Source organism: Trichosurus vulpecula, chromosome 9, assembly GCF_011100635.1.
Source record: "Trichosurus vulpecula isolate mTriVul1 chromosome 9, mTriVul1.pri, whole genome shotgun sequence".
In the NCBI taxonomy this organism is placed as follows: Eukaryota; Metazoa; Chordata; class Mammalia; order Diprotodontia; family Phalangeridae; genus Trichosurus; species Trichosurus vulpecula.
The window spans coordinates 120,234,898-120,257,255 of NC_050581.1; the positions used below are offsets into that span (position 1 = coordinate 120,234,898).

General features: G+C 49.9%; 1 protein-coding gene across 1 annotated transcript in view; it reads right to left on the reverse strand.

Moving 5' to 3' along the window:
- Positions 1 to 1,854: 1,854 nt before the first annotated feature.
- Positions 1,855 to 22,358, reverse strand: part of CACNA2D2 (calcium voltage-gated channel auxiliary subunit alpha2delta 2) — a gene marked incomplete in the record, with an annotated part of 383,646 nt that continues 363,142 nt past the window's right edge. The window contains 16 exon segments of the mRNA XM_036738955.1: positions 1,855 to 2,974; positions 3,160 to 3,242; positions 3,496 to 3,605; positions 3,818 to 3,941; positions 5,313 to 5,368; positions 5,540 to 5,592; positions 5,870 to 6,022; positions 6,151 to 6,222; positions 6,595 to 6,642; positions 7,063 to 7,151; positions 7,384 to 7,482; positions 8,015 to 8,118; positions 8,445 to 8,507; positions 8,822 to 8,912; positions 9,610 to 9,707; positions 17,160 to 17,220. Of these exon segments, the coding sequence (XP_036594850.1) occupies positions 2,849 to 2,974; positions 3,160 to 3,242; positions 3,496 to 3,605; positions 3,818 to 3,941; positions 5,313 to 5,368; positions 5,540 to 5,592; positions 5,870 to 6,022; positions 6,151 to 6,222; positions 6,595 to 6,642; positions 7,063 to 7,151; positions 7,384 to 7,482; positions 8,015 to 8,118; positions 8,445 to 8,507; positions 8,822 to 8,912; positions 9,610 to 9,707; positions 17,160 to 17,220 (1,430 nt within the window).

Consider the following 22,358-nt stretch of genomic DNA (forward strand, 5'->3'; position numbering starts at 1 on the left):
GCTCCCCCCTTATCCCCAGCCCCAGCCTTTGGGAAGAAAGAGCCCTACAGATTAGGGGTAGGGTGGGGGGTGAAGATGGTGGGATGGAAAGGGAACGATTTGAAGTGAAAATATGAACATTATTTAATAACTGATTTTTTTGTAATAAACCATTTGAAAATATTTTACAAGGAATCACACACACAATATTTTACAAAGTTTCTCATCTTTTTTGTCGCTTTTGTATCCGACTTGTCTGTACAAAAAAAAAAAACCAACGCAGAAAAAAGGAAAAGGCCCCTGGAACCTTCTCTTCCCCACCCTCTCCCTTGGCCTTGTTGGGAGAGGGGGAAGCTGGAGAAAGGAGGCCCTGAGCCAGATGGGAGATGAGTTGAGTCAGACCCAGTTGCTGTTTGGACAACTACCTGGTGGCTTTTGTTTAGTTTTTCTGTTTTTAAACTTAAAATATATATTATATATATTTATTTATATTTCTGTATACGCCTTGGTTTCCTTGTTTTTTTTTTTCTTTTTTTCTTTTTTTAAATTCTCCAGTGAGCACCTGACTAAACTACAGAATTACACACACTCCCAAGACACAGCTGGCAAGCGAGTGAGTGCCAGCATGGACCAACACACACTAAGAAAGCAACAAGCAACAGGACCATTAATTAATGAGGCATTAATTAATGAATCATCCCTTCCCCCCCTCCTTTCCACATCTTAGAGGAAACACCTTCCCACCCTCCCCCTTGCTCTTTAGTGACCTGCCCCCCCCCCCACTGGAGGATTTGGGGAATGGAATTGGAATGCACTGACTCCCCCAGCAACCTGCCCCAGGCCCTGCCTAATAGTGTCTGTGTGTGTAGGGGATGGGATGGGGAGGGTATGGTGGCCAGCTCTGGGGACTGGACATTTTGGCCTCAGTGTAGATCACTGGGGGGTGGTGGGGAAAGCACCTGTTCAGGGTTTGGGGAGAATGTACACAGGTGCCAGGCTGAGGGGGGTGTGGCCTTGGGGGCAGAGTTGGGGGGGTCAGGGGTAGTCCCTTCAGTGTCTTCCTCTGCTGAAGTTACCCCTAGGAAGGCAGGGCTAGAGTAAGAAGGGGGCCATGGAGCCTTAGGGTGAGGCTTGCCTGCATGAGTGGGGAGGGGGGGAGTGGCACTGGTCAGAAGGTGCTTTTGAGGGCACACGTGACATGGTACAGCATCCGGGCAGAAGATGAGAAGATGAGTGCTGTGTGGGTAGGATCCTACCTGCTCACTTGGCCAGGTGTGGCCAGGATACCTAGGCAGAGATTTGGGGGAGTCTAAAAATCTGCCTAGGGTTGGTGTATGTGTGTGTGTGTGTGTGTGTGTGTGTGTACATGCTTGTTTGGAGCAGAGGAGATATTGTCCACCCGACACTGGAAAATGATGGAAGGTGAAGTGTCTGCTAGGTGGGGGCAGGGTATGGAGGGGTTGGCCTTAGAGCAACTTGCTGCCTGGCCTGGCATTTGGCACAGTTTGACATTCAGCTTTGGAGCCTGAGGGTGAGGACAAGGATTCAGGCTCAGGATCTGAACTGGGTGCTGCAGGGTGAGGAAGAAACTGAAGTAGGTGGGTATGAGTGCATTTCCTGGGGGTAGATTGGGGTGCAGATCAGGGACAGACAGAGTGGGCCAAGTGCTCAGCCCCAGAGAGATGAAGCCTGATAAAGCCTCCAGGCTGCAGCCCCGACCTCCCCACCCCCCTACTACATAAGGCTTTGTGATTATCACCCTACTGTGTGTGGGTGTGGGTGTGTGTGAGACCCTTTGAACTCTACAATGCTGTGATTCTGTAATGTTTCTTTGTATGTGTGTGTGTATACATATTTCTATTTCTATCTGTGTTTGTGTGTCTGTGTGTACACATGTCTCAGGTACCAATTGGGCTAGATGACCTCTGAGGTCTGAGGTCTCTTCCAGCTCTGATACAGTGTGTGTGTGTGTGTGTGTGTGTGTGTGTGTGTGTACTCTAGCCAGGCTTTAGGTTCAGTGGTCAGGGTTGTCTTTGGAACCCGGCACTCCAATCAGGGAAGCTAAGCTGCCTGGCAGGGACTTAAGGGCTGGGGGCTGGCATGTATCTTGGGTAGACCCCAGCATCCACCCTGGTTGGTAGGTGCACTGCCTAGATCTGAACTTGGTCTTGGCTATGTCCCTGGCAGGGCCCCTTCCTTTCTCTTGGGTAGCCTATGCAATGAGGTCCAGGAATGAAGGGGTGTGTGTGTGTGTGTGTGTGTGTGTGTGTGTGTGTGTGTGTGTGTGTGTGTATGGGGAGATTGAGGGCTGAGCTCACATGGTGACTGGCTTGTGCCAGGTAGCTTCCTCAAATCCCTTACCCCACCAGAGTTGAACCTCCTAGTCCCTGTTCCCTAGTCATTTTCTGGGGTATCTAGATCCTCAGAGGTAAAAGGAGACATCTGGGGTACTGAGGCCATAGGAATCTTGGGCCCAGCCTTTGTTAGAATCAGTAAGTCTGAGTGAACTCCAGGGGATGGAGTGTGAGTGTGGCAACTGTGAGGGTTGATACTCCCCCCAGCCCAGGCCAGCTCAGCCCAGCGAAGCCCAAGGCCAGCTCATGCTTGGGACAGCACGTGCCTTTGGCAGCAGCATACACAGTGCCTGGAGTGAGAGTGGTGGTGGGGTGGCAGGTGTTGGGCTGGGGTGATCTTTTGACAGCAAAACAGTTAGACATGGCATTGGGGTCTCAGAGGCTGTGGGGCCTACAGGAGGACACATCCCAGGACCCACAGTCCGGAGTATCCACTCTCCCACAGGCTGTGGGTGGTGGGCACAAGAAGGGAAGCGTTGCTAAGGTGAAAGGGCTGGGACTCCGGGGGGTGGTGTTCAGAGGTGGTGAGGCCAGGGCAGGGGCAGGGGTGACAGGCCCAGGAGGAGCAGCAGCTGCAGGGACACCAGGATGCCCAGGGATGCTCTGAAGGAGGCTCCTCGACCACAGTCTGAGGTATCTTCCTGTAGGTACACAGATATCTGGTCAGGGGGTTGGGGATGGTCTGGGGAGAAGGGGCAGCCAGACCTCTGGAAGTCTCTGTCTCTCAGGTCCCTCACTCCCCTTTCCTGACCTTTTCTCATCTCCCATCTTCACTCCCTGGGCACCTTCTACTGTGATTGACTCACTCTTCTGTCTTTCTGCTTACCGTTGCGTTATAGTCAAAGCAGATGTGAGGTCCTTTCCGATATCGTGGCTTCTGTACCAGCTCACACTGCTCCGGCCCATCAGCTGGGCATGGGGGAGGCGAGTCAAGGAAGCCAGTGGCACAGAAAAGCTCTGTATGTGTGTGTGTGACACTCATGCATTCATGCACATAGGTGGGGGTGGGGATGCTCAGTCTGTGAGCTGAGCTCATAGTGAGCCTGGATCTTTTGGGTCAGACTTGTCAGACCTCAAGCTTAAACTGGCGGGGGGTGGGGGTGGGGGTGGGGGGGGCGGGTGGTGGTGCTGGAGGGGAGTTTGGCAAGGTGGCTCAGGATACAGCGCCTCTCTGCTTGTAGAAGTTTGCCTGATTCACACTGGCTGCACAGAGGCTTCTCAGCCACGACAAAGAGCAGGTTGGTGTTGGCCAATCTCTGGGCATGGAACAGCCTGGATGGGACCGAAGGCAGAGGTGAGACTAGAAACTCTCCTCTTCTGTTTCCCCCTCCCTGCCCCAAACCAAGCCTTGGGCTCCTGCATCCACACCAGGCAGGTGGTCTTGGCCCAGGGGGAACGTGCCAGCATGAGGCCGTGCTTGGTGAAGCCTCTTCCAGCATCTTTCCCCAGCTTCTCTCCCCTCCTCCCCAGCTGCCCATGCAGACCTGGAGCAGTTCCCGCAGTCTATGATGCTGTTGTAGGAGGCATTGGTGGTGCTGAAGTAATACTGGGTCTGTTTCATGATGCAGCTGGTCTCCCTGGTCTCCGAGCCCTCAGCTGCTGCATCTTCTGCTTGGAGGTTGGGGAGTGAGTCCCTCTGGCCCCTTGTATCCTCCCCAGCCCCTCCAATACCCTTCAGACCCCACCCTGTCGTTTGGGCTCCCTAACTGGGTCCCATTCACCTGTGGCCCTTGGCCTAGGCCCCATTGGCCCATGTCCCCTGACCAGTCTCCTAAAGTATTCCCCAGGGGTAAATAATTGGCTGGACAAAGAGAAAGGACCAGGTGGTAGTGATGATTACAATTTCTGAAATCCTTGACAAGGGGGATGCTGCCTGCAGAATGGAATTCCCTGTCATGGACAGGGAATCTAGTGATAACAATACCCCGCCCCCACCCCCCACCTAAAAAGTGCATTCCTTGAATTGATCCAGTAAGGAACAGGTAGTGTAAGTATTATTGTACACGTTTTACAGAGAAGGACACAGGCTCCAGGGAGAGGGGAAGCCCATGGTCACACCCTAGGATTTAGGATCTGAAGCTCAGTGCTCACTCTTTTAATCTCTTTCCTCCAACAGGGATAAACCGGTTTTTCTCTGGGTAGCTGTCTCCCTGCCTTCTCCCTCCCCTCTCCCCGCAACCCCCAACCCCCAACTAGGTATCTGTGCTGGGACCAGGGTTATTATCTAGCAATGAAAATAAATACAAGGCATCCCAAAAAGTCTTTCACAGCAATGATAAGAAAAGCTTAACTAAGCTGGAAGAGCTTAGAACTGCACAGAGACTTTTGGGACACCCTGTATTTGTATGTGGACTCTGGAAAGGGCATGGAACAGTGAGCTTTCCAAATCTGAATGTTTGACTTGAAGCTCTGTTCTGCTTCTTTTCTTCTACAAATCCTTTCCTTAAAACTCCCTACTTCTTGAAATTCATTCCTTTGGTATCTCTAGTTGGCAACTGTAGAGAAGGGAGATTATCCAGGAATCCTATGGCCTTGTATTGTCTCCCATCCCAAACTCAGGTAACTTCAGAAATAAAATATTAGAGACAGAAGGAGCTAGGGAGCCAGCTAGGACTAGCTCACTTCCGCCCAGTGCAGGTATCTCTTCTTCAGAGTTTCATGTAGTGGCTGGACAGGCGGTTGTCCAGATGCTATGTGAAAACTCCCAGTGACAGGGATCGGGCACGGTAGGGAGCTCCCAATGCAGGGAGTTTGTCTGTCTCATTGTTAGATAGTTCTAGGCATTAATTACAATGGTCTTCCTGACGTTAACCTAAAGTCTAGTTCTGCCCTCCTGAGGCCAAGCAGAAAAAAGGCCAAGCCTTCTTCTAAACACTAGTCTTTCTTAAAGACAGGAGTTATATGCTTCCCAAGTCTCCCCTAGGTCAAATGTCCCCAGCCCCTTTCCCACCCCATCCCTTTGGTCACATGGCACAGTACCTGCTTGGAACCAGCTATGATAGGTGAGTCCATAGAGAAGCTGCTGGAGCAAGGACCTGTGGAAGACGGGGCCCAAAGGGAATCAGGTTGAGGTTTGGGGTTGCACCTGCCTAGGTGCCCTGCTCAGATCCTGCCCACTGCTCCCATCCTGTGCCTTCCCGAGGAGCCAAGCTTCATTCCCTTAATGATAAAGTGAACATTTCCCCACCCTTGGGCCAGAGGCTCACCAGGCTGCCGCTGAAGTCCACCAGGCCAGGTTGAGGAAGTCAGCAATGGTAGGCTAGAGAGAGAAGGATAAGCTCCCACAACTGGTTCCCCCTAGGGACCCCTCCTCCTGAACTTAGCCCCTTCTCCCCAGGAACTTCTATTGCTCTGTCCAGACCCCCAACATTGGCTCCCAGGCTAGGTCTGCCCAAAGCACCAATCCAAATGCTGCCAAGACCAGTAAGGGGACTCTGGAGCCTGGGGACCCTTCCTTCAACCCTGGGGGCAGCTGGGACAGAGCTCCTGGGCTGTAGATCTCTTGGGGACCAACAGGGTAAGAGTCTCTCACGTACTACGAAGACCCCTCGGGGGGCAGCGCCTGTGTTGCTCTGAGCCCGGGGGGTGCATACAGCTTGGTAGTCAAAGGACTCTTTGCGAGTGAAGAAGGAATTATTATAGAGTGCTAGCATGAGGTTGGCATCCACTTCGCTGAAGAACTTGCCCACCTATAAGAGGAACGAGGCTTTCCTAGGTAGAGGGCTAGGACCAATTTGTGGCTCGGCTCCAGGAACCTCGAAGAGGAAGGGACAGCATGTTCTGGGTCATTCTCCCCATCCCAGCCTTGCTCGCTCACCTGGTCCCACTGATTGTACTGGTTGGAGAGTACCAAGAATCCACCATCATCAATGAGAACACAGAGCAGATCCTGAAAGAGGGAAGAAGGGCGTGACTTGTGATCAGCCCTTCCCCGGGAACCAGGGTGTGTGTGTGGTGTTAAGAGCATCTTCCTGGCACCCCATGGGGTGAGAGCTGCCCCTCTCCACCCAGACATGTCAAATTCTCCACTCAGAGGGACACCAGGAGGGGTAGTGGAAAGAGCATCGGACAAGCAATTCTAGGATTGTTTGAATTCCGGTTCAGTTCCTACCAGTGTGGACCTGAGTAATTCACTTCTTCCCTCTGGGTCCGTTTCTTGCTCTCAATCTTAGGATCCTATGCTGCTTTTCTGGGATAGAGTAAGGAGAGGAGAGAGAAGGGGCTGGGCTGGGCAGGAAGGAGTTTCAGGACTGCCACCTACCTCATTGTTCACATCACAGTCCATCTCACAGTGGCTGTTGGGGCCACACTGTTTGGAGAGAAACCAAAGGTTGCTTCAGGGCAGGCATGGGGGCTAGCAGAGGGAAAGTGTTTCTCTCCCCTTTGGTTCAGCATTACACAGAAGGGGCTCCCTCCTTTCTTTTCTCCACATACTCCCTCCCCTATAGACTGGCAGCTTCATAGACCATATGTTGACTGTGTGTGGTTCTTCAGGTCAATAGAAGCAACACCCTCTCTCTCTGTCTTGGGGTATGATGGATTCTGAATAGTTTCCAGGATTGGGAAGCTGGGGGAAGGTTAGTGGTGTCACTGGACTTTGCCCAAGGGAGAAAGAATACCTGGGACTTGAGCTCCTGGATTTGGAGAATAATTCTACTGATGGGGGCAGGGGAGGGGAACTCTCAGAGCCTGGCCCCTCAGTTGGAATCTCTGGTGCTTCCCCCCCTACCTTCTGTGGTTGGTCCCGGTCTGTTCGGTTACTGGCCAACACCTTGAACTTCTCAGCCCAGGCTTCCAGGTCCAACTTCACTCCCACAACTGTGGAGGGAGAGGGTGCTACTCAGTGGCCAGGGCCTTCCTCAGGGTCTTTTTAGGGGATTCCCCTTCTCTGCCCCACTCCCCAGCAGCTGTGCCTTTTACCTTCAGGCTTCAGCATCAGTGCTCTTTAGTGCACACCCTGGTTGGGTCCCCTGAGGACACATCTCTGCCCTCTTCCTGCAGGGGTCGTACCCTAGATCCCTTTCCTGAAGGGGCTGCGTTCCTTCCTCACCTGCAGGTTTTAGTGTCCTTCCCCCAAGGGTGAGCTCCACAGCTGTGCTCACCAGGATGCCCACGGTGTTGTTTTCCAATTCTAGAGGTCTAAGGAGAGCTGAGGAGGGAGGGAATGGGTGTGGAATGAGAGGAGAAAGAGGCCAATGGTCAGAAGAAGCCCCCATGCCTGGGAGGGGCAGAATGCCTAAAGCCAGCATTCAGCTCTTTCCTCTGCTAGACTTGCCTACCTACTTTGGGAGCTTCTCAAAGCTCCTAAGTCCTCTCCTCTTCCTATAGTCTGGCATTCTCATTTGGCATACAGTGGTAGGGTTGGGGAGGGCAAGGCAGAGAAGAAAGGCCTTGCATGCTCAGGTTAGTGGGGGGAGAAGCTCCAGTGTCCCTCAGAGACTTTATAGGTCAGGCCACTACTGAGCCCACAGAGAACAATTATCCAGGATTCTCACTTGGGGTTTTGCATGTTTTTTGGAGGACCTGAATGTCTTTTCCCCACTTGCTCTGTAAGTTTCCCTTGCGCCCTTCTCTCTCCATTCCCTGGCACATGGGGGGTAGGGGATCTATGACTTCTGGGAGCCCCTTGCCTGGCTGACACACGGGGCCAGGGCTTAGGAGCCTTTGCTAGGCCCACTTACAATCATGATATGGAGGTTTGAAGATGTAGCCCTGGTTGTCCAGACTACGCCGGTAGAAGCTGGCATTGAAGGGCTCAGGGTTCTCATCCCAGTCTTCGGCTGCCCTAGAGACCCAAGGTGTTACAGGGGGCACAGGAGGAAGGCCAGGGGGCTAGGGAGGCCAGGGGGGAGGGTAGAGAACCTGGGATGGGCAAGAGAATTTTGGGAAGTCTGGGAAATGGTTGTAAGCAGGAAGGCAGCAAAGGTCCTAGGGGCGGGGAAGAGGCTGAGACTGGGTCTCAGAAGACAGGAGGGGCTGCTGTGGGCATGGAGTACTGAGTTTGTTCTGTGTAGCTTATGGCAGGTGCTACATTTATATCTGATTTTGGCATTCAGGGCACGGAATTGGGATGAGGGGATCAAGGTGAAGGCAAGCCTTGAGTTGACTCACTTGTTGGGGAAAACCCGGGTGATGCCCCCATCAGTAGCAGCAAACACAGCAAGGAGGCTGTACCTGAGGGTGGGACAGGGTCAGCACAAAGGGAAGCAGCTCTGGGATTGCCTACAATGTCTTCTGGGGTACAGAGCAAGGGCTCAGAGTCACAGACTTCAGGAGAGTAGGTCAGCTGCTGTCCCTGGGGTTGGGTGCTTACTCTGTGCAGAATACCCTCCCATCCACCCTGCTTCTGGGGCTATGACCTGGCCATTGTGGTGCCCTCCTCCTAACTCCTAGAGGGGGCATCCCAACTGGGGCTAGAGCTGGGGATCTGGTGGCAGTGGAGAGGAAAGCCTAGCGTGGTTTCCGGAGCAAGGAGGGGCAGTGCCTACGTGTTGAGGTCCTGGTCCTTCCACACCTTCTCCACCAGTTGCTGTGTGATGCCAGTGTCCAGAATCAGGTTGTGGAGGAGGAAGTTATTACCTTCAGAGTTAGGGGGGAAGGGAGAAGGGAAAGGCCTGGTTTCCTCCATCCACTGCACTGTAGCCCCTCTCCCACCCCATGCCTCTTATTGATGCCCATGTCCTTCCCTTCTATCTGCCAAGCCTAGTCAGGGGCCACTGAAAAGTGACTTCAAAGCTCCTCTACCCAGAACCTGTTTCTGAATCCTCATATCCTCTCTACTCCATGCCTGCTACTGGTTCTCTGACCTCCATGTGAGGCTCAGGATGAACTACACTTTGTTGTTGTTGTATATACTACATAACATATAATAGATAATGCTTTTTTATATATCTTGTCTCCTCCTCAGACTAGAGACTCCCTTAGGGTAGGAGATGTCTCTGCCTCAGACAAGGGGCTCTCCTAGGATGGGAGGGTTGTCTTGGACTGGAGGTTCTGCAGGACAGAAGCTGCATCTTTCTTTCAGACTAAGGGGCTCCTTGTGGGTAGGGTCTTGTCTCCACCTAAGGCATGCCTCCTCTTTCTCCATCTTTGTTGCTTACTCTCTCTGGCTCCTCTATCACAGGGGCCCCTGTCCTTTGTCCCTCCTGTTTCTCATCCTTTTATTTCTTTTCTGATTGTGGGCACCCCTCCCATAGCCTGAGTTTTGACCTGGCTGCATAGAGACTGGGGTAGCCAGGTTGTATAGGGCACAATGGGGCCACTCCCCAACACTCACACTGCTTGGAGTCTGGAGTCACCTTCTCCATGAGCTCAATAAAGTTCTTGAGAAATTCCGTGTTGTTGTCCGAGGCGTTCAGGTCCTTGCAGTACTCTCTGGGAGGGGGAGGGGGGAGAGGGGGGCAGGGGACCAGTGGGTGACCCCACAATGGATGGGCCCACTCACTGTGTATGCTGTGCACTCACCCAGGTTGAGGATATGAGTTTGCACTAAGGGGGACTGTGTGTGCATGTATGTGATGTTCTGTGTATCAATAGTTAATGTATGATACATGGCTGTATTTATATATATATACACACACATATATATGCATATATATATATATGGTTTGCATGGTTATCTTTTGGTGTATGTGCTCCATTACTCTTGATATGTGATTGAATATTTGGTTTCTTTTTAATTGTGCTTTTTAATGTGAGCCCATTGCAGACCATAAGTTTTCAGACAGCTCCTATCTCCTCCAGATTGAGGGCAGGTCCTGGGACTGACTACCCCTTCTCTGTCTTTCCCTCTACACTGAACACAAGATTGGATACAAAGGGGGCTCGGGAAAATAGCTAGCATTTATATAGCCCTTTAAGGTTTGCAAAAATACTTTGCAAATGTCATCTCATTTGGTCCTCACAACAATGCTGTGAAGTAGGTGCTGTTACAGATGAATAAACCAAGGCTCAAAGAGGTTAAATGACTTCCCAGGGTCATCCAGCTAGTGTTTAAGGCCGGATGTGCACTCTGGCTTCCTGACTTCAAGCCTAGCCCTCTAGCTTCTATTCCACCTAGCCTCTTAAGGAAAAACTTAGTGGTTGATTGATTCATGAGTTAGGGTTATAGTATCATAGGGTCCTAGATTCAGATGGAAGGGACCTTAGAGGTCAAGTCTAATTCCCTTATTCGATGTTGGTCTTCGCATGTTTATGTCTTTCAGTATAATAACGGTAGCAATAATATATGTTTGCAAATCACTGTGCATACATGACTTGATCCGACCCTCACAACACTAGGCATTATGTTAGCTCCATCTTACAGGTTCAGAGAGTTTAAGTGATTGGTCTGAGGGTCATCCAGCTAGTGGGCTTCAGAGTTGGGATCAAACCAAGGTTTTCCTGACTCCAAATAGTGCTGTATAGTATTTTTTTCTTACAATGCACTGCCTCTCTGCCTATTCATATATGTGAGTTTGCAATATGACTATGAGTAAAAGAATGGGTAAGCTTCCCTATGGACAGATGAAGAAATGTGTGATCTTCAGAGCTATCTGCTATCGAGGCATCTAAGCCAATAACATTCTCAGGCATGAGGTGTGTGGAAGGATGCCATTGTGGATCTCTAGTCCAGGTGTGTTTGTGTGTGTGTGTGTTTGTGTGTGTGTAGACAGTCCTGTTGGTAACTTAGAGCATCTCCAGCAGGGACATGGGCCAGGCATTGCCACCTAGGCAGGGGACGCCTAAGATGGGTGTCACGTTTTTGTACCACAACATATAGTCCTCCACGTGAGATGCTACCCTCTATTCTTAAATCCCTCACCCTCTTGGGGTAACACCAGTCATGCCTTGCCAAACTCAAACCCTGGATTACCTCCATCATCTGTCTTCCCTGCTCCTACCCACTTGCTGTTGGATACTGTGGAAAAAAGTCATATACCATATAATCGGGTTCAGTATAAATTTGTTAGCTAATGTCAACTGGATCCTTGGCAATCCTTCTATTATTTCCCAACTGGCTATCATATTATTTCCCAACTATCATTTTCTCCTCAACAGCTATTCTAAACTTCTTCTTTCCTCTTTCCCCCTTCCCTTTAGTAGAGAAACTTGCCTCCTACTTTGCTGAAAAAAAAAACCCCAAACAACTAAAACCACAAAAAACAAGAGGCTAATCGTCAAGAGCTCTCTCTTCTCCCTTACTCCACACTTCAGAATCCCTCTTCATTATCTCCCATTCTCCCTTCTTTTGCTTTAGTCTCAGATGAAGGGGTAGCCCTTCTCTTTGCCAATGCCAACATCTCCATTTAAGCCATAACTAGAAACCTTTTCAACTATGGTAAAAAACAGTTGAAGGTGGGGTGGTGAGGAACTGAACATTGGTGATCCAGAAGACAGTTTAACCATTGGTACAATCACAGAGAAAAGGGCAGGGTTGAGAGGGAATAAAGCCCCTGGGGGAGGTATGCCATGGCAAGAGGACCAGGGTGGCAATGTGAGTCAACCAAAGACCTTGAGGTGAGATGTAAGGGGACAATGGTTCCCAGAGAAAGAATCCCTGGCTCTCCTCCCACCACACACACACACACACACACACACACACACTCACATGCACACCCACCCCGTGTTGATGCTCTGGAACAAAGTCTCATTTGTCCCGTGCTAATTAAGGCTCTGCCTCCACTTGTGCCCTCCCACCTCCTCTGAGAGCCTGCTTTCTCAATCACTTTTTCTATTTCTCTATATTCACTGGCCCCATCACTTCTGCCTTCAAACATGCCCACCTTTTCCCCATCATGAAAAATTTCTCCACTTGACCCTGCCACTCCTTCAGGTTATTGTCCTAGATGTCTCCTCCCAAATTTTACAGTTGAAGTTTTAGAAAATGTTGTTTAAATTTGTTGCTTCCACTTCCTCACTCCCATTCACTTCTCATTCATTTGACATCTGGCTTCCATCCCATCACTCATCTGCAACTGCTCTCTTTAAAGTTGCTATTGATCTCAACGCTAAGGCCTTTTCTTGGTTCTCATTCAACGTTAGCTGTTGAGATGGTCAGCCACCCCTTCTCCTAGACACTTCACTCTTGTCTCCTGTGACACTGCTCTCTCTTAATCCTCTTCCTACTTGTCTGTCCACTCCCCAGTGTCTCTTGCTGGATCATCATCCTTCTGCTGAGTAAGTGTAGATGTCTTTTTCTTTTTTTTTGGATGGGGGAAGGCAGAGCAATTGGGGTTGACTTGCCCAAGGTCACACAGCTAGTAAGTGTGTGAAGTGTATGAGGCTGGATTTGAACTCAGGTCCTCCTGACTCCAGGGCCGGTACTCTACTCCCTGTGTCATCTAGCTGACCCACTGTGCCACCTAGCTGCCCCAAGTGTAGATGTCTTTTAAGGCTCTATCCTAGATTCTCTTGTCTTCCTTATCCATATTTTCCTTTGACAATGTCATCTGTGCCTATTGGTTCAATTATCTGTATATAGAGGAATCCTAAAACCATTCATATATCTGGCTCTTATGTCCTTTAGCTCTAGGTCACAATCACCAACTGCCTACTACACATATCCCACTGGGGTTCCAGTCCTTAGGCATCTCAAACTCAACATAGTCCAGATGGAACTCATTATTCCTCCCCTTTCTTATTTCTGAAGAGGGTACTTCTAGTCACCCAGATTTATAATTTGAGTCATCCTCCACTCTGCATCATCATTCACCCTCTATAACCCATCAGTTGCTAAATCTTGTCAATTCAACCTCCAGAATATCTCTTCCATCCTTCCCCTTCTTCTTACCCACAGAACCTCTCTACTATCTCAGACCCTCATTATGTCATTCCTGGACTACTGCAGTCACTTCCTAGTTGATCCTTCTGCTTCTTCCCTCTCCTCTCTCCATGCAGCTAGCAAGTTGATGTTCCTAAGGCATAGATCTGACCATAGTCACTCCCTTCCTCAAAAATCTTTAGTAGACTCTCTATTGTTGCCTCTAGGATGAAATAGAAAATCCTTAGCCTGGCATTTGAAGCTCCCTACGGTATGATCCCAACTTACCTTTCCACTCTCTTCATACTCCTCTTCATACAGTTTTTGTCCCAGTCAAACTGGTTGGTTTGCTCTTCTTCAAAGACATTAAACCTGTTCCTTCCATACCTTTGCTTAGACAGTCCAACCATCATGAACTCTCTCACCTCAGTCTTATAATGTGCAGCCTTTTTGGATGCATAGGTCAGATGCCACACCTTCACGAGCCCCTTACTGGTCTCACAGCAGCTTGCTAGTTCTCCCTTCTTCTCAAAATGTCTTTGTATTGTATTTACTTATATGTGTACAAGCCATATCTTTCTAATAGAATTTAAGCTCCTTGAGGACAGACACTGTTGCATTTTTTCTCTTATGCCTAGCACAATATCTAGTACCTAGTAGACATTTAATGTCTGTTACCCAGGACTGAATTGTTTAGATGATTATGGCTTTATAGCACCCTTTGAGATCTGGTACTCCTAGGCTCCCTGCAGTCCCACATTTTTCATTTTCTCTTGAGATCCTTGATCTTTTATTCTTTCAGATGAATTGTTACTAGTTTTCTAGCTCCATAAAGTGATCTTTTGGTAGTTTGGTTGGTATGGCACTGAATAAGTAAATTAATTTAGGTAGTATTGTCATCTTTATTATATTAGCTTGGTCAACCCATAAGCAATTACTATTTCTTCAGTGACTTGGATCTGTTTTTATCTGTGTAAAGAATGTTTGTGTTCATATAGTTCCTGTGTGTGTACTGGAAGATAGATTCCCAAGTATTTTATACTGTCTATAGTGATTTTAAATGAAATATCTCTTTCTATCTCTTCCTGCTGGATTTTGTTGATTTGTATGGGTTTATTTCCTACAATTTTGTTGAAGTTGTTAAATGTTTCAATTAGTTTTTTTGCTGACTCTCCAAGGTTCTCTAAGTAAACCATCATATCATCTGCAAAAAGTCATCATTTTGTTTCCTCTTTGCCATTTCTTTTTCTCATATTCTGCTGTTTAATGATTGTTGACTTGACTGGCCAGGAATAGGGTTCAGGGTGTGGACAAGGTCAGGGTCAGAGTTCAGTCTACGGCAAATTCATGGCTGGGTCAGGGTTGACTCCGGTCAGGGTTAAAATTCAGTTTGGGGTTGACTTTAATGTTCAATGTGTGACTAAGATTAAGCATCTCCCTGGGACCAGGGTTAGTGGTCGGCTAAATGTCAACCTGTGATTGGGGCTAGAGCTCAGTGGGTCAGAGTTCAGTTTGGGCTTGAGTTTAGGGTTAAGTGTGGGGCCAGAATTAGTGTTCAGCCTGTAAACAGGGTAAGGGCTCTGACTTTCAAGTAGGGATTTACTCTGTATTTGTACTACCAGTTCCTAGCACAGCGCTTGACACACAGTAGGTGCTTAATAAGTGCTTGTTGATTTATCGATTAACCATGCAAGACTGGCCAAAGCTAACAGGAGCTGGAGCTGCCAATATCACTGTCTCTCTTGGACTTGGTTTCCTTGCATTTCATATCTCTGGCCTGGCCTTAAGAGTACTTAGATGAGGCTGGAGATGTGAGTAGGCTGAGTGCTTTAGTGTGTAGCCACTACCTTGTGTGGGGTTGCTCAAGAGAGGTAGCCTCCCTCTAGGATACTATTGCTAGCCTACCATGTGCCCTAATTGCCCATAGTCTCTTAGCTTGCAAGATGCCAGGCACAGAGATCTTGTTCTGTTTACCCTAGCCTTAGGCTCATCACCATCAGTCGGGTAGGTGTCCTGGAAATTGGCGTTCATATTTCTGCATGTGTCTGAAGAGCTAGGGTTTGGTCTAAGAGCACTGAAGAGACTATGTAGGTCCTAGAATGTCAGGGCAGATGGATTCCTGTCCAGGGAGGCACATTTAGGGTTAGGGTAGAGTCACGGGAGAAGGGGATGGGGGATAGCCTCTGAGTCACATTTCCCACAGGAACCAGGAAAGACCTCAGCAGCCATATCCCCTGCACCAAGGGGGCAAACCCAGGTTTTTCATGGCCCCACTCCCACCCTATAGGCCCCTTCCAGCCTCTACACCTTTCCCCGCTAGCCCACCTCTCCTCCCCCCCCCCCCGCCCCCCGCCACCTTTTGGAGGCACTGACACACTCTGACCGAGGTAACACCCATAATATCTGTCTTTGAGCTTCTTTGTGTCCCTTCCTGCCTCAAACAGAAGAGCCTCCATTGCCCCTGTATGTGTGTGTATGACCCTGACTTCCCCAACCCTGACCCAGAAACAGCATGTTCTAGGTATCGGGCAAGGTCATGTTCTCATGAAAGGCCTCACCATTACCTTCCACCTGGGCAGGTCCATAAAAGGGCTTTCAGGCTAGGGGACTCCTTTATTTGGGGTTGGAATGTATGTATATGTTCATGTCATGGTCCTGGTCCTTGCCCCAGTCTTCTGTATTGCCCCTCCCCTCCAGTTTCTTCCCACCAGACCTAGGGAGGTGGGGCTAGATGGCTATACTTACCTAGAGCAGATGATGCATAGACTCAGTGGACCCAGTCCCTTGGCCCTCCCTACCATTGCTCCAATGGAAACAGGGTATTATTGCCTAAACTGAGCTGGGGAGGGTACTGGGGTAGGTGCTCTTGGAGAGAGGCAGAGTGCTGCCCCTTTGGTCCCATGGTTCAGCAACAGTAGGGATGCTGCTAGGTGTGGTCCCCAGCCCCAGGGCAGAGGGGGCACCACTAAGGGTGGTATTTTTTTCCCATCTCTAGGGAATTCTTTGGTCCCTTTGCCCCCCTCCACCAACAAAGACACTGACACAGGGGAGACAAGGTGGGGAGGGGTAGGGAGAGGAATCTCAGACCACAGAGCAGCAGATGCCCACAGGAGGGCTATGTGGGTAGGGAGACCCTGCCTTGGCCCAATATTGGAAGCACCAGGGAAGCCCAAGTGCAGGTTGAAATTACTTTGACACCAGGGCAAAAAGGGCCCAGAGTCTTGTAAAAGCTGGACTTGAGTAAGGACTGGGATGGAGGAAACCCTGGGGGCAGAGTTGAGGGCATCTTGGGGTTACAGCTGAGAGAATTTCCAAGGTGGGTGTAAGAGGTGGAGTCAGTGGGGGCAGGGAAGGACAAGCTGAGGTTGGAATTTGAAAGCCCCAAAGTACAGTTGAAAGGGACTCTAGGTTTAGAGCTGAGGAGGATTTCTGAAGTAGAAGGTAGAGGGGCATTCCTTGGGAATATAGAATTGGGAAAGTCACTTGGGGGTGAATCTGGGAGAGCCAGGGGGTGTAGAATTTGGGGAGCTCCATGGGGGATGCACTTGGCGAGACTTGGGGTCAGAGCTCAGAGGACTGCTAAACGGAGCCTTCTGGGAGGGGGGAGGTGAATATAGTGGAAGACAGGGACAACTGGGGCCACTTGGTTCTTAGCTGTTGGCCTTAGGGGCCTGGGGGCACCTTAGTCTGCTGCTTGGTGGAGCCGGACACTGTCCGGATACATGGCCCTAGTATGTAGACCTGCCTATATTGGCAGCCACACATATGGGGCTCATGTATGTGATGGGGCAAAGAATGGGTATGGGCATGAAAGGGAGGCTTTGGGAAGGCAGCATCTCCATGGGATTCCCCAGGGAGAACCTGATAGGGGAGAGGGAGACACCAGCACACAACACAGACACAGAGAGATCAGAGGTGGCAGTGCGGGCAGAGGAAAGGTCGGGATGAAATATGGGGCATGGAAGGAGATGGGGGTTCTCAAGATTGCTGTGGGGATGGAAGGAGGAAGGGAGGAAAGGACAAACAGACAGAAGGAAGGAGAGAAGGATGGACGGACACCTCGGCAAGCTGACACGCAAAGCTACCTGGGAGCAATGAAAACATGTCCTTCAGATTCAAAGCTGTTTGGGAGCAGGAACTCAAAATCTGCAACAGAAAGGGAGGGTTATCCGGCGGGGGGCTGGGGGAAGGTGGGAGGCCTGGGGGCTCAGAGCAGGGGCTCAGGCTCAGGCTCAGGCTCAGGCTCAGAAAGGAAAGGGAGGGCTGGACAAGGGAGGTAGAGGGGAGTAGCAGGAGGGAAGGGAGAGATACCAGCAAAGAAAAGGAGAGTCCCCACACTGACATTTTCATTGTGGGGTAGTGGGAGAAGAGGAAGGGGTGGGGAGTGGTCCCTTTGGAAACTGCAGCATCGCAAGAGAAGGGAAGTTATAGCCAATATGTTGCCCAGGTCTGGGTGGACTGGTTTGTCCTCACATGTGCAATGGAGTCCATTGGCTTGGCTGTATATGTCTCCATACCACTGTATATCACATATACACGGATACACACACACACACATACACACACATATATATACACACACAGCTATATATATGCATGGTCTGGGCGAATGTGCCGGTCTCTCTCATCGCATCCATAAAGGAAAAGAACCACATGCATTGTTCAGCTCAGAAGGAACTTTGCAGAAACCTACTGATTTGGGGATCTGCAGATTTTTGCCTTTCGTTGTTCTTGGCTTTTTTCCTTTAAAAATTTTTTTTTGGTTCTATTTTCAGGCATCAACATGGCCAAACCGAGGGGATCTTTCATGGAGACAGACAGTCCAACCAGAGACATGTCTGTGGCATTGTGGGGCTGCAGTGCATTGTGGAGTCCTAGGGGTACACTTGGGACCTAGAAATTTCTCTCTAGGCCAGGGCCAGTAATGGAGAAGGAACCCTTTTATCTCAGTCTATAGAAACTGGAACGGGATGTGATGGATAAGGGGAAGGCATAGTTTCGGTCTAGATGGAGTCAGTCAGATCTAGAACACAGATATCAAAGCCCTAATTCCAGCTTGCCTTGGAATTGTTGGATCTTGGTTTTCCTTAGTCTGGTGGGGGTAACATGGGGTGGGATGAATTAGACTGGGAAAGGCTGAAGGGAAAGACTTGAGATTGAAGACACTGTTCAGAATGTCAGCAGACGTACTCTAATATGCCTTCTTGGTGCTAGAAGCATCTGGGAGGTAGAGAGGAAGGAAACATATTGGGTTGTTTTTGACTCCCACTAGGGGATGGGATGGGAATGGGCTGGGGGGAAGGGGGTAGGTTAGGAGGCCTAGGGAGGCATGGTGGGGGGTGGGGCCCTGGTCCAAAAAGCACATAGCTTAGGTAGACAGATTGGGGTCTTCCGTGAGGGGAGATGACTCATCCAAATACACACATTAAGTGCCAGGACTAGAATATGAACCAAATCCTGCTGATTCTAACTCTAGTGCCCTCTCCACTCTATGATGCCACCTCCGTGGGAGTGGCTGTGTCATCCCTGGAATCCAGGAGAGTGATCTTCTAGTCATTCCATTGGGATTTCTCACTCACTCACCCAACAAGAGAAGCCAGTCCCTTACTTTATTGCCAGGAAATGATCCCTCTTCCTTCCCATCTCCTATCATCTCCTCTTTTGAGGCTCAGAGCCCCTCCCCATGCATTGCCCAGGCTACCCACATCTTCCCATAATGCACTGCAAGACAGAAAGGGTTGGGGTTTTGGGAGGGCTGAGCTGTCACTGGTTGGACTGTTGCTTTCTGTTAGGACTATAAGGTGGGGTCTGGATACAAGCCAATGAGAGGAGGAGGAAGAGGGATGGGGAGAGAGGAGGAGGTAGGAGGAATGAGGAAGAGAAGGAGGGAGAAGAACTAGGAGACAGTCATTATTCCATTGGCATTGCATTGGCAAGGTCACTGGGTAAGGAGGGGAAGAGGAGAGAGACAACTCAAGCTGGAGAGAACAGGGCATTGCCACTCAGCCCCCCCCATCTAGCCTGTGGTCCCCAGAGACCCCTCTTAGTCCACATAAGAGAACCTGGAAAAGCCCTCCATGAGCCATCCTATAGAGGTCTCTGCCTCCAGGCCAGCTGGACCCTATCTATCCAGGGGAGGACATTCTGGTATCCTTCAGCCTCTATCTCTGGACATTTGCCTCCTTCACTATTTACATCCTGGGTATTGGGTGCCCAGTGGCAGGGAAGGGATATGAGGAGTGGCTTCCTTTGGTAGTCACAGGTGGACTCACACTGTTCAATTCTCTTTGGTGTGTGTGTGTGTGTGTGTGTGTGTGTGTGTGTTCTGTCTTCCTAGACAGACTGGGAGCTACCTAAGGGCGGAGTTTGTGACTTTTCCTTCTCTCTGTTCCTCACCATGTAATTGAGCACAAATCTGGGCACATGGGGAGATCAGACAAGTCTTGGTGACCAAAAAACAGGAAGGGATACCAGGCGCTACTTCAGCACCATGGCCAGTGCCAGCAGAGCCACAAATTGGGGCCTGGTTTGTGGATAGTGGGAATGCAGAAGCCCCAGCCAGGACACTTTCTCCCTCCATTTTGATCTTCACACAGAGGCTAGGTTCTGGGTGCTGGTGGGGGTGGGTGTGGGAAGCAAGGAATACAGATGGACTTGGTCCTGGGACTTGTTTCTCCCACTTCCTATATTCCCCTAACTGCCCCTGTTTCTTAGAAGCATGGTGTATGTGTTTGGTTGGAGGGAACAGACATTTTCTTCCTAATCTCTTCTCCTTCTACCTGCCTGTCCCCCTTTGTATTTCCATCACCTCCATCTCTATATCACCCTTGTGGAACATGGAAAGATGTATCCAATGACTGGAATCATTGAAAGGAAAGGAGAAGGATCCCTACCCTTATCACCCTCTTCTGGAGGTAATGATGCCTCTCTCCTCAGCCCACCTTGTGGGCTGGACTGTCCCCATCTTTGGGGTTCCTGAGTCCAACACATTTGTCTCCCTGCCCCCCAACCTCATGGAAGCTTGGAGGATGGCAATGTCAGCCTAGATCAGCCCAGATCATCCCAGACCAGCCTAGCCCTGTTCCCTAGCTGTTGAGTTGGCTTGGAGGGAGAAAGAAGAGGAAGGGGAACAAGGATTTAGGAGATGGGATGGGGAGTGGGGAAGTGGGAATAGGGGCCTAACACAGAAAGAGTAGAGAAGGAGTGTGTGGGATATCAGCTCAGGAGAAGGACCCTGTTGAGAGGGCCAGGGGATATGGGCTCTGAAATGAGGCTCTCTTCAGAAAGGGTCCTGCCCAAGCTGGCTAGAGCTGGGAGGGATCAGAGGGAAGAAGGAACAGAACTGGAGGTGGAAGTAAAGAGAGGTTAGTTTGGCCTTGGGCAGGACTTGGTGATGGGTCAAGCAGGGGTGGGGGGCAGTAAAGGGGAGAGGGGGTGGTTAGGGGAAGGGAGGGTTGGGAAAGGGGTGAAGGGTTGAGTGTGCTCGTTCTGAATATACTTGCCCTTCAGTTTGCTGATTGACACTGTGAGAATCCACCATAGAGAGAAAGCAAGGAAAACAAAAACAAACACAAACACAAACAAAAAAAAAACAAAACAAAAAAGGGGGTTGGGTGGAAAGGGGAAGGGGCACAAACAATATTTTATTCAATGGCCATTTGAATGAAAATATTGTGTATCATAATCATACTCAAAGGAAACCTCGCAAAAACGACATGAGAGAGAAAGAGAGAGAAAAACTCAAAGGAGGAAAGTCCCCAAGCCCCCCCAGGAGGCAGGCCCCACCAGTGGGGGTGGGGGCGGGTGCACTGGAGGCCCAGAGCCCCAGCCACCCCCTCCCAGTCACCCCAGGGGCAGCAGCACATGAGGCAGTGGGCAGGGGTGCAGCACAGGCTCAGGAGGGAAAGCTTGTCACCCCCAGAGGAGAAGAAGGGAGGCAGGCATTGGATTCGTGGGACAGAAACATGCAGAGGAAGCCAACAACAAGCACCAGGAGGGAGGGGGAAGAGATATGGAGAGAAAGTGAGTGAGGGGAGGGGGAAAAGGGTGAGAAGAAAGACAGAAGGGGTTTGGTGGGTCAGAGAGCAGGTGGGGGCGAGAGAGAGGAAGAGAGTGAGAGTGAGGGACAGGAGGAAAAGCAGAGGACAAATATGTGTGTGGGAAGAATAAAGAGAATGAAGACTAGAGAGAGGAGAGGGAGACAGGGAAAAGGGGGGACAGAGGGAGAGAAAGAAAGAAAACTAGGGAGAGGCAGGATCAGAGGGAGAGAGAAGAAAGGAAGGAAGGGGAGTCAGGTAGGGAAAAGGGATAGAGGGAGAGAAAGAAAGAAAACTAGGGAGAGGCAGGATCAGAGGGAAAGCGAAGAAAGGAAGGAAGGGGAGTCAGGCAGGGAAAAGGGGGGACAGAGGGAGAGAAAGAAAGAAAACTAGGGAGAGGCAGAGTGAGAGGGAGAGAGGAGAAAGGAAGGAATGGGAGGAAAAAGGGGGGACAGAGGGAGAGAAAGAAAGAAAACTAGGGAGAGGCAGAGTGAGAGTGAGAGAGAGGAAAGCAAGGAAGGGGAGTTGGGCAGGGAAAAGGGGGAAGAAAGAGAGGGAGAAAAGGAGAAGATAAGAGGAAGAAAGAAAAGTCTAGGAGCAGATATTAGTGAAAGGAGAAAACATGGGAGGAATAGAAGAGGGGTATATGGGGAAGGAGGGAAGGATGAGGAAGTGAAGTTGGGAGGAGAAAGTAAGGGAGAGAGCGAGGAAGAGAAAGGGGGAGTGAGAAGGGGAAAGATAATGAAGGAAGCACTGAAGCAGAAAGAGCGGGGCAGAGAGGGAAAGTGGGAGAAAACCGAGAGAGGGAGAAATAGTAAGACAGGGAGAGAAAGAAAGATTAAAAGAGGAAGGGAGAGGGAGAAGTGAGAAAGTGATAGGGGAAGAAAGGGAGAGAGAGGAAGGACATGAGAGAAAGAGGAAGAGTATGGTAGAAGAGAGAAGGATAAAATAGAGGCAGAGAAAGAAAATGAGCAAGAGGAAGGGGAGAGAGAGAAAACTAAGGGCAGAGGTAAAAATGAGGGAAAAGGGGAGGACTGCTGAAGGGAGAAGGGAAGAGAAAAGTAGAAATAGGAAGAAAGAAGGGGTGGAAAAGACCCAGAAGGGATCAGGAGAAAGGATAAAAGCTACATAAAGAATAGTGGCTAACATTTATATAGCACTTACATACCCCAGACACGATGCTAAGTGCTTTACAAATATGATCTTATTTGATCTTATCCTTACAACAGCCCTGGGAGGTAGCCCCAT